The 13,404-nt window shown below is 45.9% G+C and overlaps 1 protein-coding gene across 3 annotated transcripts in view; it reads right to left on the bottom strand.

The window, feature by feature from the left end:
- Positions 1-9,722: 9,722 nt before the first annotated feature.
- The window catches only part of NAV2 (neuron navigator 2), a 288,936-nt gene continuing 285,254 nt past the window's right edge, over positions 9,723-13,404 (bottom strand). For all 3 annotated transcript variants that reach the window (XM_063095507.1, XM_063095508.1, XM_063095509.1), the window contains exon 39: positions 9,723-13,162. In XM_063095507.1, the coding sequence (XP_062951577.1) occupies positions 13,037-13,162 (126 nt within the window). In that variant the 3' untranslated portion in view covers positions 9,723-13,036. The remainder of the gene's footprint in view (positions 13,163-13,404) is intronic.

Below are 13,404 nucleotides of genomic sequence, written 5' to 3'. Positions count from 1 at the left end.
CAGAGGCCAGGGTCTCAGCCAGCCCTCTACACGCCTTGCTGTGGCCATGAGCCCCTGCCTGCGAAGCCTGTGGTACACGTGCAACCAGGAGAGCGTGGAAGTAGCTCCAATTGACCCAGTGCTTGCTGTGCGCCGGGCAGTGCAGTCAGCAAATCACAGGCCTTATCTCATCAGGGGGTGCCTCCCTCAGGCAGTGGATCTGCCAGGTATGTTCCCAACAGCTGGTTACAGAAACCTTGACTCAGGCAGACTCCATGTGTCATCTCATGTAACTGGAAGTCCTGAAGCAGGGGACTCCTGCAGCAGATGGGTTAGTGGCTCAGCAGTGCAAGCAAGGATCTTGGTTCTGTCTCTCTGTTCTGCCCTCCTGGGCACTGCTCTATCCTTAGGATGATGTCAAAACAACGGCGCCAGGTCCAGGGTCACCTCCAGACATGACAATGGTCAGAGGAAGAGGAAGCATTTCTCCCCAGTGGATCTCTCAAGAGACAAGAAACATTCCCAGAAATCCACTCCAAATAAGCCTCATCGCATGCCTGTTCACAACCCAACCCCTAGGAAATAGACTGAGTTTAACATTAAACCGTCAGTTCTGCCCTGGACCTGGGGCTGCAGCCAGCCTCCTCGAGTCCCCTGGCCCTGCAGAGGAGGGGTGTATGCCTGCACAATATCTGGGTGCAGTTAGGAAGTAGGATGCTAAAAGGGCATGTACAGCATTTGCTACAGGTGGATATTGTCACGTCCATTTTACAGATGAGCAAGCTGAGGCTCAGAGAGAGTAGCTCTGCTTGCCCAGGGTCACAGCCGGCAAACAGTGGAGCCCTGATTTGACTCCAGAATGTGTACACCTAACTTCTTCCCTAGTTCCCCAGAAAAGGAAGCTGGGACACCTAGATTCTTGTTCTGGCAGCACCATTAGCGAGGGTGTGTTCTGGGATAATTTCCTCCCCCGCTGTGAGCCTCAGTTTCTGCCCCTAAGTGTAAAAATACCTTTTGGGCCTAACTTGCAGGGTCCAGGTGGAATGCCAATGAGGTCATGAATGTGAGCACTGGGGGCTGCCCGGGTGGAGGATGCGGTGTCGGAGTAGGACTGCGGCTTTGGAATCTGACAGGCCCTGGGTTCAGATCCTTACTCTGTCTCTGATTGGCCAGACCTTGCCCAAGTCCCCTAACTGGTCATCATAGAGTGCGGTGATACCAACCTCACACAACTGTTACGCAGATCATGAATCCATGAAGGCAAATTACTTGGCTTGACAAGATGTCTGACACTCATGAATTCATTTTCCTGTTCCCTTTACAGAGAATGCAGCTTCATCCTCCAAGCATGGGGTAGGGGAAAAATTACTATGTTTGATCTTCTGAGGGTCATGCCCAATCCTTTTTAAAATACTCTACCTAAATCTAAATGAGAGAGATGAACTTACTGCTTTTCAGGTTCACCAAGAAAAGCTGGTCTGGCCTGGTGGAGGATTAGCATTGCTTGGACTTTGCTGCCCCCTGGTGGCCACTGTGATGCCCTGGCATACAGGAGCTGGGACCTGGGCTGGGGTTCCTGCCATGTCCCCAGCACATTCTGATTCAGCAGCGCTAAAGGGAAGTTGTAGGCTGAGTTTCTAATGTGCTTCTTGGGCCAGTAGTGATCAGCTACATTAGGGAACCATTGAGCTAGTTCAACTCCCTCATTAGACAGGTGGGAAAACTATGGCCCTGAGAGTAGCTGGGATTTCTGTGAGTGTGTGGCAGCCAGGCCAGAGACACCTGGACCCACCTGTCAACCAGGGTGGGGATCCATCTGCTGCTACCGTGTCAGGTGGTCCCTGTTGCTTGCTCGGTTGATGGTGCTGGTGAGCTCACTATTTGTCTACTCCTGTGACCTTCAGGACATTTCCCCTTGTATGGGGCCCAAATGTGCCTCTCCGAGTCCCCTGCATTGGATGCAATTCTGCCTCTGAGGCTCTGCAGCTCCATCCTCTGGCACCAGCAGAGATTGCGTGGGCAGGGCAAAGTGCTTTATAGTGTCCTGCACACTCCTGCCACATTGCCTCTCTCAATTCTGCAAGGCAGGAGTGGTTAGCTTCATTTCATTTAAGAGGGAATTGAGGCTTAGGGGAGTGGCATTAACTTGTCCAAGCTCACATATCAGTTCGTGTTGAGATGGGATGCAAATGGTGTCCTCAGTTTATGGATTCAGGAACCGACCAACTTCTGAGAATTCAAACAGTGAGTAAGTGATGGGGTGGGGGTCAAAACCTCATATGTTCACTCTCATGCCAGTTTTCAAGGTCAGCAGCCTCAGCTGCCCCATGGATTCACTGGGCGTGGTAGCTGGCCTGGGGCTGGGGCTGGGGTAAGGGGGAAGCTTGAGGTAGCATTTACTTTTTTTAAAACCTTCTAGTGCATAAAACAAAGACATATAGCTCAGTGATCTATGACAAAGTAAACACCGTCTTTACCACCTTAGTTTGTTTGAGCTGCTATAACAAATTTAACATAAACATAAACCGGATGGCTTTTAAACAACAGAAATTTATTTCTTACAGTTCCAGTTCTGGAGGCTGGGAAGTCCAGGATCAAGGAACTGGCAGATCTGGTGTCTGGTGAGGACCTGCTTTCTGGTTCATAGGTAGTGCCTTCTTCTTTGTGTCCTCACACAATGGAAAGGGCCAGTTCTCTGGGGTCTCTTTTATAAGGGCACTAATTCTATTCATGAGGGTAGAGCCCTCATAGCCTAATCACCTCCCAAGGGCCCCACCTTCTAACACTATCACATTGGGGATTAGGTTTCAACCTATGAATTTGGAGGGGGAGACACAGACATTCAGACCATAGCACCACCCAAGTCAAGAAGTAAGACTGTTGACAGCAATGCAAAGCCCCTGTTACCCCTCCCAACTGCTACTCCTTCCCCTCTTGCTTTTCTTTATAGTTTTATGACCTAAGCATGCAACCACTCCCAAATGCTATTGTGAACTTTATGTACATGGAATCATACATTTGGCTTCTTTTTGTGTTTGGCTGCTTTCATTCAACGTTCACTCAATATTCATCCACAAATATTTTCAGTGACTGTGCAGCATTGATATATCCCAATATAATCTGTCATTCTACTGTCAGTGGATGTGTGAATTGCTTCTAGTTTTTTTATTATGAATAGTGCTGCTATGAACATTTGTGTACATATTTCTTGGCACACATGTGTATGAATGTGTCCTAGGGCTGCTGTAACTAAGTGCCACAAATTGGATGACTTAGAAATTTAGTCTTTTACAGTTCTGGAGGCTGGAGGTCTGACATCAAGGTGTCAGTAGGGGTGTGCTCTCTTGGAGACTCTGGATAGAACCCTTTCTTCTTTCTTCTGGGGGAAGCTAGGAAGAAGTGTCTAGGAAGAGGCTTCACAGATTCTGGTAGAAGCAAGAAATGCTGATCCTTGGTGTTCCTCGGTTTGCAGCTATCTGACTCCCATCTGTGCCTCCACCTTCATGTTGTCTTCTTATGTGGACATCACCGTATGGGATTAAGAGCCCACCCTACTCTAGTATGACCTCATTTTAATTAATTACATCTGCAACCACCCTACCTCTAAATAAGGTCACATTTTGAGGTACTGGGGTTTAGGACTTGAACATGTCTTTTTGGGTGACCCAATTTATCCCATTACAATAACTAAGAGGAATTGCTGAGTTGTCTTAGCAGATCCTGAGAAGGGACTGGGTGAAGTTAGTTAGTTTGTGCTGTGGTGTCAGGACACGCAATTGAGGATGGAGCTGGGACTGGTGTGAGACAAGTGAGGCATCCATCTAGCATGCAAAGTTTCAGGAGGGTGCACTCTTGGGGCTGTGCCCTGGGTGCCCCACGCACCTGCCGGTTGTCGTGGCTCTGAGTAAGGGAGTAGATAAAATGCAATAAAGAAGGGAGCAAAACCAATAAAGTTTCCTTAGTTACCACTGTGGGCAAATGGGGCTCAATCCCATAGGGGATCCTCTAAAGAACCTGGGAGAATGTGCCTCACGCTTGTCCCACAGAAGGATGGAGAAGCTGGGCACAGGTTGCTCTGGGGGCACTAAATTCCCAGCCGTTGTGGGCTGCTCTTCACTTGGTCTGGACGAGCTTCTGTGGCACTGCAGAAAGGTCCCAGTAGAGGGGCAGAGCTGCAGGTGCATGAGGTGGGACGCAGTCAGCGTGTCTGGAGGTGAACCCTGCAGGTTCAGGTGAAGTCAGGCTGAAGGGGCACAGAAAAGGGAATCCACAGTGTCTGCTACAGCCCACTCCTTCTGTCACTCAGACCACTGATTCCCTGCTTTGAGGCCACTCTGTGACTGATTCTTCAGTGCCACAATCTCTAGAAAAAGACTCAGAATGTGAGAGTTAGAGGAATAAGCTATAGGCTCCACTCCTCCATTCATCTTTCTTTTCTCAGCCCTCTGTTCTATAGCACCCTCCTCCTCAGCCAGCTCTTCCATAGGTCTGGACTGCTGTCCCAGAGGGATGACCCGGACCTTCATTCCTGAAGGGTCTGAGCAACTGTTTACCTTGCCCTTGTTGGGCTGTGGTTGCTGCAAATGCCCATTCACAATTATCTCCAGGCATGGAAATACCAAGAGATGTCCCAGAGAGTCCTCCAGTCCAGACATCCTGCTCCTTGCTCCTGTCATGTGGCAGCAGCCCTCGCTGCTCTGTCGTTGGGAGCATTGCCTATGCTGGTCTACCAGTGTCAGCAGTGCCAAGTGACCAGGTAGTTTTAAATTCAGTGGTAGAAGAGTCGAGGTGTCCCACCTCCTGCCTCTCCTGCTCTGCCACACACATTCCAGGGACAAGCACCTCTAATTTTGCAAAGCCTGAAGTCGTAGGGATGGGAAGCAACAAATTCCTTTGATGGATTGCTGAACAGGGCCCCTCTGTTTCCATTCCTCCATTCCCAGATGTGTGTGTTCTAGCTAGTGGGGACCCAACAACAAATAGTGACTGAGAGTTGAAAATGATACTGTTTCCTGGAGGACAGTCCCCCACCACAGACAGGGTTTCCCAAGCTGGTGCCTTAGTTGAGCCTTTAAGAGGATAATCCAACTGCCTTGGGTTGAATATCCCCCCAAACTTAGTCCCCGCTGTGACAGTGTAAAGATGGTGGGAAGTCCTACTATGGTAATGAAAGGTGGGGCCTTGAAGAGGTGATTAGATTGTAGGACTGTGCAGTAGTGAATGGATTAATAATGGTGGTCAGGGGCGTGGTTCGGAGGGCTATAAAAGAAGAGTGAACGAGGAGGTTGATCTCTCGCTCTCTCTGCTCCTCCATTTTCTGCCATGTGAGACGTCTGGGTCACTGTCACTACCACCAAGACCCTCACCAGATGTGTTCCCTGAACTTTGGACTTCTCAGCTTCCAACACTGTGAGCAATAAATTTTTTCTTTATAAATCACCCAGTTCTAGGTATATTGTTATAAGCAACAGGAATGGACTAATACAGAAAATTGGTACCAGAGAAGTGGGTGTTGCTTATAACAAATACTTGAAAATGTGGAAGCAGCTTTGGAACTGTTAGGCAAAGGTTGGAGGAGTTTGCAGGACTCAGAAGAAGATGAAAAGATGAGGGAAAGTTTGGAATGTCTTAGAGACTGGTTACGTGGTGGCGAGCAGAATGCTGATAGAAATATGGACAGTAAAGGCCATTCTGAGATCTCAGATATAAAGGAGAGGGAGCTTATTGAAAACTGGGGCAAAGATCACCCTTGCTGTGAACTAGCAAGGAACCTGGCTGCATTGTGTCCATGCCCTAGGACTTACTGGAAGTTGGGACTTAAGAGTTGTGAGCCAGAGTATTTGACAGAAGAAATTTCAGAGCAGCAAAGCATTCAGGAAGCTGCAAGCCTACTTGTAACAGCCTACACTGAGTTATGGCAGCAAAGGCATGATGTAAAGCCAGAATGTGTAATGAGAAGGGAAGCAGAGTATAAAGATCTGGAAAATTTGCCGCCTGGCCATGTGGTAGAGAAGCAGAGAGCATTTTCATGAGAAAAAATACAGTGGTGCTAGGGCAATTAGTATAGAAGAAAGGGATTATTAAAAGAAAAGAAAAAAGACCTTGAAGGCATTTCAGAGATCTTGGAAGCTGCATCTTCCATGCAGTCCCCACAGCCTAGGGAGACAGAATGGTCTTGGGGAACAGCCCTGAGGTGACCTCCACAGGCTCACTGCCCAGGGCCACCTTGCGAAGCTGCTTCCAGCACCAGCACCAACACCTCAGCTGCTTCAGCTGATCCAGCCATGACTAAATTGGCTCCAGGTGTGGCTGGACCCGCAGCTTTGGAAGACACAAGCCAGAAGCCTTGGTGGCATCCACGTGGGGTTAGGTCTGCAGGCTCACAGGATGCCAGAGCTGTGAAGGCTTGGGAGCCTACAGCCTGATTTCAGAGGATGTATGGAAAAGTCTGAAGGCCAAAGAAGAGATCTGCCTCAGGGCGGAGTCACCACATAGAGCCTTAGCTAGAACAATGCCGAGATGAAACATGAGGTCGGAGTTGCAGCAGAAAAACCCCATCAGCGCCATGTCTAGTGGAGCCGTGAGAGTGGGACCGCCACGGAGACCCCAGAGTTGTGGAGCTACCAGTGTGCAATGCCAGCCTGCCAGAGCTGAAGTGTGGCCTTAGACCAGGAAAACCACAGAGGTGAAACAGCCCAAGAACTTGGGGACCCAACCCCCACACCAGTGTGCAGAGAACCTCAAACATGGAGTCAAGGTACAAGATTCACCAGCTTTGAGATTTAATGCCTTCCCTGCTGGGTTTCAGACTTGTTTGGGACCTGTTACCCCTTCCTTTTGACCTTTCTTCCTTTTTGAATGGGAATATGTACCCTATGTCTGTCCCACCATTCTATCTTGGAAATAGATAACTTGTTTTGATTTCATAGATGGGACCTTGAGACTTTGGACTTTTGAGTTGAAGTAAGTTAAGACTTTGGGGCTATGGGAATGAAACGAATGTATTTGTGTGTGAATGTCCCCCCAAAACTTAGTCCCCAGAGTGACAGTGTGAAGAGGGTGGTAAGTCCTATTAGGGTAATTGAAAGATGGGGCCTTGAAGGGGTGATCAGATTGTAGGACTGTGCGGTAGTGAATGGGTTACTAATGGTGTCAGGGACATGATTCTGAGGGATTGAACAGGAGAGTGAATGAGGTGGTTGGTCTCTTACTGTTTGTGCTCTACCATGGGATACCCTCAGTCACTGTCGCTACCACCAAGACCCTCACCGGATGTGCTCCCTGGACTTTGGACTTCCCAGCTTCTGACACTGTAAGCAATAAATTTTGTTTTCTTTATAAAATACCCAGTTCCAGGTATTTTGTCACAATACACCAACCTTCAGCTTTATAGTGGGAACCAGTGGATCCCCTTGTCATGTGTCCTTTGTCACATTTCCTTCTCTATAAAATATGTCCTTTGGTCTGAGATGTTATTCACAATTCCACATAGTTAAGTAAGTTTGTGTTGGGTTTATTCCAGGGGTGTCTATCCTAGTCTTTCAAACTGTTTTTCAGTTCGTGCACCAATACCACACTGTCTTAACTAATCCTCTATGATAAGGCTTGATGTCTGGTAGATACACTCTTCTCTTCTTCGTGTTCTTCTTCATTGGTTATGCTTCACTCTTCACATTTCCATATAAATTTTAGATTCATTTTGTCAATTTCCTAAAAATTATGTCAGGCTTTTGAGTGGGATTGCATCAAATATACTCCACCTTGGAGGAATCGACATATTTATCACATGGTCTTCTAATTCACAAACGTAATATTTTCCTCCATTTATTTGGGTTTTAATTTCTCTCAACAATGTTTTATAGGTTTCTGCACAGAGGTCTTGTACATCTTATATTGCATTTATTCCTAGGTATTTTTTTGTTTCTGTTCTTAAATTGGTATTTTTTAATGTTTTAAACTTTTGGCTGCTTATAGATGTCCAATTGATTTGGTGTTGATTTTGAAAACAAACATTATTTCTAAAATTTATCTGTGAATTCTATTGCATTGTCTAAGTATATAATGTTATTTGTGAATAGTCTAATTTCTTCCTTTCCAACCATCATGATTTTTCTTGCTTCTCTGCATTGACTAGGGTGTCTATCCTGTGATGATAGGAGGCATCTTTATCTGTCTCCTAATATGAAAGGAAAAAACATTACATTTTACCATTAAATATGATGCTTTCTATAGTTCTTGCTTTTAAATATTCCTTGTAAATACTTAAGACATGTCGATTACAGCCTTGTGAGAAATCCTGAGGCAAATACCCAGCCAAGACACTCCAGATACCCAAAAACTGAATTAATGTTGCTGTAAGCTGCTAAATTTGGAGTAATTTGTTACACAGCAATAGATAATACAGAAGGGATGTGTAATGTTCCCTTCAAAGTCCAACCTAAGCTGATGGCAGCACGATGTAGCAGAAAGGGCATAGGTTTTAGAATCAGATAAACCGAGAATTCCAGTTCTACTGTATGATGAGTTATTTAACATTACTCAGCCTCAGTTTTCTCACCTGTGAAATGGAGATAATATTCACCCCTTAGGGGTGCTGTGATTATGTGTGATAAAGTGAAATTTTCAGCACATCTGGCACCCACGTACCAATGCAGAGTTCCCTTCCTTCCCTTCTCTTTAAAAGGTCATCTAGCCCATCATGCCATTTATGTATCATCCTATTTGCCAGGCAACATCAATATATCACATATCAATGGCATAGAATATTTGACATGGCAAACCTTGGAATCCAGGACATCTAATTGCCAAACCATTCAACCCCCCGACCTTGTACATTTTCTGACAGGCATTAAAAACTGCCAAGGCTAAACATTTGGATTCTTTATCTCCCCCTGGTTAGGTCGCTGTTGTGCATTACAGTGAGTTAGACAGTTCATGTCATTAGCAGTTGAACCAGCTGTGTAGAATTGATTTCACTGTGAAACCACAAGACTCACTTCAAACTAAGGCTTTAAAGTTTTTGTTGTTGCTGTTAAGTGATTGTTAAGATGTGATGTCATCTTCCACCACTGCGTGTGTCTGCTACGGATGTCAGCTGCAATGTGGAATGAGGCCCTGATGAGAGGGCAGCCTGGTGAGGCAGGATTTGGAGTGGGAAAATGGGGCTGAAACTCCAACTCTCACCTTTTAGCTATAGGATCCTTGGCAAGTTTTCTCTGAGCCTTTTCCACTTGTAAAATGGTAAGAATACATCCTCAGGGTCATTTTGCAGATTATACTGGAGTATTGGGGAAAGCACTGGGCTCAATACATTGAAAAAACCATTCTCATGCTAAGGCATTGACTGGGGGGCCGGCCGGACACTGATGTTGCTTGCTACTCTAAGTGCGGTCCAGGGATTAGAGCACTGGCATAGCCTAGGAACTTGTTAGAAATTGAGAATCTCGAGTGCCACTCTGGACCCACTCAATCAGCATCTGCATCTCCACAAGATCCCCAGTGATTCATAAAGTTTGACAGGACCTGAAATTCTGCATTTCTAACAAGCCACATGTGGGTAGCAGTAACTTAGATGAGAAACTGAGAAAGGGTGGGATGTTGATGACATACTGGCAAGGATGGGTTTGCAAATGATTTGGGTTTTCCCAGTGTTTGCTGCATCCAGATAACGGCGACTTCCTCTTGGCATGAAATTGAACTCCAGTTGGGACTTGCTCCAGCACAGACGAGCCAAACCACTAATCTGAATAAATAAGCATCAATTTTATTGAATCATGAATAATTTAAGACTGGTACAATCATCAGCTTTATTCTCTATGATGTGGGGGCATGATCTCCAGCAGATCATTGGCAAATCCAAAAACCTCATGACAAATGAAAATTAAATAGGGCAGGAGGAAAGGAGGAAGCAGGGGGAAGATGGAAACATACCGTACACAAAATACTCAATTCCTAGTTTTCTCTTTAAAAATGGCTAGAAAAAATTCATCAAAATGCAGCACTTTGATCAATTATTTACAATTTCTATGTTACAATGAGAAAATGTACATCTTATAGAACATATTTCATAAACCGCTCCACTGGAAACAACTAGATCAAAACAGCAAACCTCCCATTTAATATCCACAAAGTTGGATTATTTTTCCTTTTGAAGTAGATCCGCCACTATCCAATTTGAATACATTGGATTCAAAGTTTGAATTTTGAAGTTTAAGCATCAAACAATCAAATTAAAAATGTCCCTTAGATACAACAAAGGTCTAGGCAAGTCTTGTTCCTTGTCCCGCCCCCACCCCTTTCCCAACCTTAAATTAAAAGGTATTCCCATCTCATTTATGGCCTGTAGAATTCTTGGCAGTTTGGGAAGAAAACTTTTGGCTTCCATTGGTAACTCAACATAAATGTTGCATAGAATTTCATACATTTCAAAATTAGCCTAACTGTAGAAAAAGGCAAAATGGAAGCATTTCAGACAGAGCCCTAAATGAGTACAAAGTCACTTTGTCAAAGGTGAGTGACACTAAAGTAAAAAATATGATCAAAATGAGAAACGTGCATATTAGACAACCCTGCTTCCCGAAATTTTAGGAAGGACACTGAGTTGTGAATCCCACAAGGGCTACGCTATTTCAAGTCACTGTTCACCAATCAGGCAGCACCAGGAACAGAGGTCTCAGTTCTGAGCCCGGGCCCAATGTGGGAGGGAAGTCTGTGTGGGAGGCAAGGAGAGAGAGAGATGGGAGGGTGTCGTTTAAAAAAAAAAAAAAAAGTTTCAAACAATATTGGCAGGTGTCTACTCACAAGGTGACTGGGAAAACTGCCCAGGAGGAGAAGTCAAATTTACCTTCTCCCAAATTCACAGTATGAGAGTGTAAGGTCATTGCTGGGAGATAAATTGTCTGAGAAGGGCCACCCTTCAGGTTTACCAGAAGGCTCAGGGTTTGGCCCACCTGGTCACAGGCTAAATATATGGTTTAAAAGTTTTAATAAAAACAATAGAGTAACACACTCACACCCAGACGACTAAGGAAAGCTAAGTGGACAGAGTCTGAGTTTACTGAGATTAAAAAGCAGGGACAGTGTTGAAAGGTTTTCTATTCACTAGTTAGTGGGGCACATTCCCCTTTTCCTTTCACAAAAGAAGAAAATGGTGTCAATTCCATGTGAAATGAGCAGTTTTAGGTCAAGCTCTTACAGTAAGAAAATAAGGAAAAAATGCCAAGAGATAAACCTTCGGAAATAGAAATGCTAAAGATGGAATAAAAACCCTGATCATTAACAAAGACACCCTCACTGGGGTCCGATAAAGATTCTCTTTATAAAACAGAAATAAACAACTTGAAGATTTACCACACTCTGTAAAGACAATACCAGTATGTTGAAGACATAGCTGACTGGATTTCTACTAGGGCATGTACCAGCAATGTCATGTAGACTTGGAGGAAATTTTGCCTTTTCCTGCATAAGACAGATCACTGTCCAGTCAGGTTGTTAGCTGGAGACTGATAAAAACCTAAGACATGGATTTTTTTTTTTTTTCCTTTTTCTTTATCCCATGGTCACATATCCACACAAATGAGTCTTTTGGATGAGAAAAGTCACAGCAACGTGAATCTTCTAATGAACAGATGACTTTTTAGCCCTGTTTGCTTTGATGGGGAAAACAAAACTACAAACCCGAGGCAGGCAGGCAGGCCACTCAGGTAAACGAACACAGAGAATACAAAACCAGTAAGGCATCACTTTGGGAGGGTCAGCACCGAAGAAGTCAGGCCAGGCTCGTCAGGATGGAGACCGGGCCAGGGCTTCTGGGCGGGGGCGGCTGCCCCCTCCTTGTTGAGCTGCGTCACGTTGGTTCTGAGGAAAGTGCAAGTCTTTTGCAAGGTGACCTCACCCCACCTGAAGTTGGGGCTGGGACGCTTGAGGGGTCGACGTGCGTGCTAAACCCTCAAGGATGAGAAGGAAAGGCAAGGTCCATGGCTCTCCCATGCACTGAGGACCGGGTCCTCACCCACTGGAAAGGACACAAACACCCCCGGCCCCAGCAGGAGGAGGTGAACGCATAGAACTGTGAGGATGGACAACGAAAAATCAAAACTGAGCACGACTCAACTCCTGTGGTTCTCACTTTCACCAAAGGATTGACTCTGACCAAGGAAGGAAGGAGAAAAATCTTCAAAACCAAGACAGAAAGGGAGAAACTCAACCTCATTTTAAAGGGGTATCAGTTCTCCAAAGTAGAACAATTCTCACTCTACACAGTGTTTGCTGAAAAAAAACCCGATTCATTGACCTGTAAGGAAACAGACACATGCTACCCGCTCGCTCTCATGCTCGCTCCACTCGCTCTCATGAATTCATCAGAGGCTGATGAACCTCAAAGGGGTGGATGAATGGGAACAGGCAAAATACCTCTTGGGTAAGGAGAGCACCATATTAAAAAAAAAAAGAAAGACGCACCATTTATTTTCTGCAAAGGTTTCCCTGTGTCGTAGCTCTGTAGCGTGTTGAGTGTGACCAAAGCAAGTGCCCCAGTTAGCACCGTTCTCTGTGTGGCCGGCTGGGTAAGGGGCAGGTTGGCTGTGGGGGGCTGGCGGTGAGACCCAGTCTGGAGGGTCCGTGCTGAGGGCAAGCCACGCTGCCTGTTTCCAACTCTGCTCTAGTCTATTCTGTCTTTTGGCAGCTTATGGCAGGATGCTGTTTAGTTTTAGAGCTTTGCATGGGTTTTCTTTATTTTTTCTCTTTTCATTTCAATGGTGATGATCCTTTCCCGAGAAGTATCTTCAGTGTCTTAGGGAGGTCACAGCAACAAGGCAAAACAATAATTAAGGTAAAACAGAAAGTAGTGCAGTTCTCACTGTGGAAGGAAGCGGTCCCCAGGTGGCTGGCCCAGGGTGCCTGCACCCAGGTCGAGGTGGAAGGATGAGGGGTCTTGGTGTTCCTGCAACACTGAAGCTGCAGCTGGGGGCTGGCTCAGGAAGTCATCTTCAGGATCATGTGGTGGATGCAGGTGGAATGGGGGGAGGAGAGAAGGTGGACCGGCTTCATGGCCAGGCTGTCACAGAGTGGATTCCAAGGATGAGTCTAGGATATCGTCGTGGTGGCTGTTGCTGTTGGAGTCACTGTCATAGCTCTGGGGGCTGGAGTAGTTGGCTGCTTCCTGCAGCCTCATCAGCATGTTCATCTGGAGAAAGAGTGGAGAAACATGAGCAGCTTTCAGGGTAGTCAGCCGCCCATCCTGGCCTCTTAGAAGCTCATGTCACCTCCTTTAGACCCAACCTGGGATTGTAGCCCACAATGGAGGCAGTGGACAAGGGCATGGTCTCTGGTCCAGGCTTCCAGGGGTCAAATCCCAGCTCTATCACTTATTAGCTGCATGACCTTGGATAAGTTACTTAACCTCTTTGTGCTTGTTTCTTTATTGAT

This window comes from Cynocephalus volans, chromosome 4 (genome assembly GCF_027409185.1).
Source record: "Cynocephalus volans isolate mCynVol1 chromosome 4, mCynVol1.pri, whole genome shotgun sequence".
NCBI classification, from domain to species: domain Eukaryota; kingdom Metazoa; phylum Chordata; class Mammalia; order Dermoptera; family Cynocephalidae; genus Cynocephalus; species Cynocephalus volans.
Note: the sequence above shows the minus strand (reverse complement) of the source record. Positions and strands in the feature narration are given on the sequence as shown.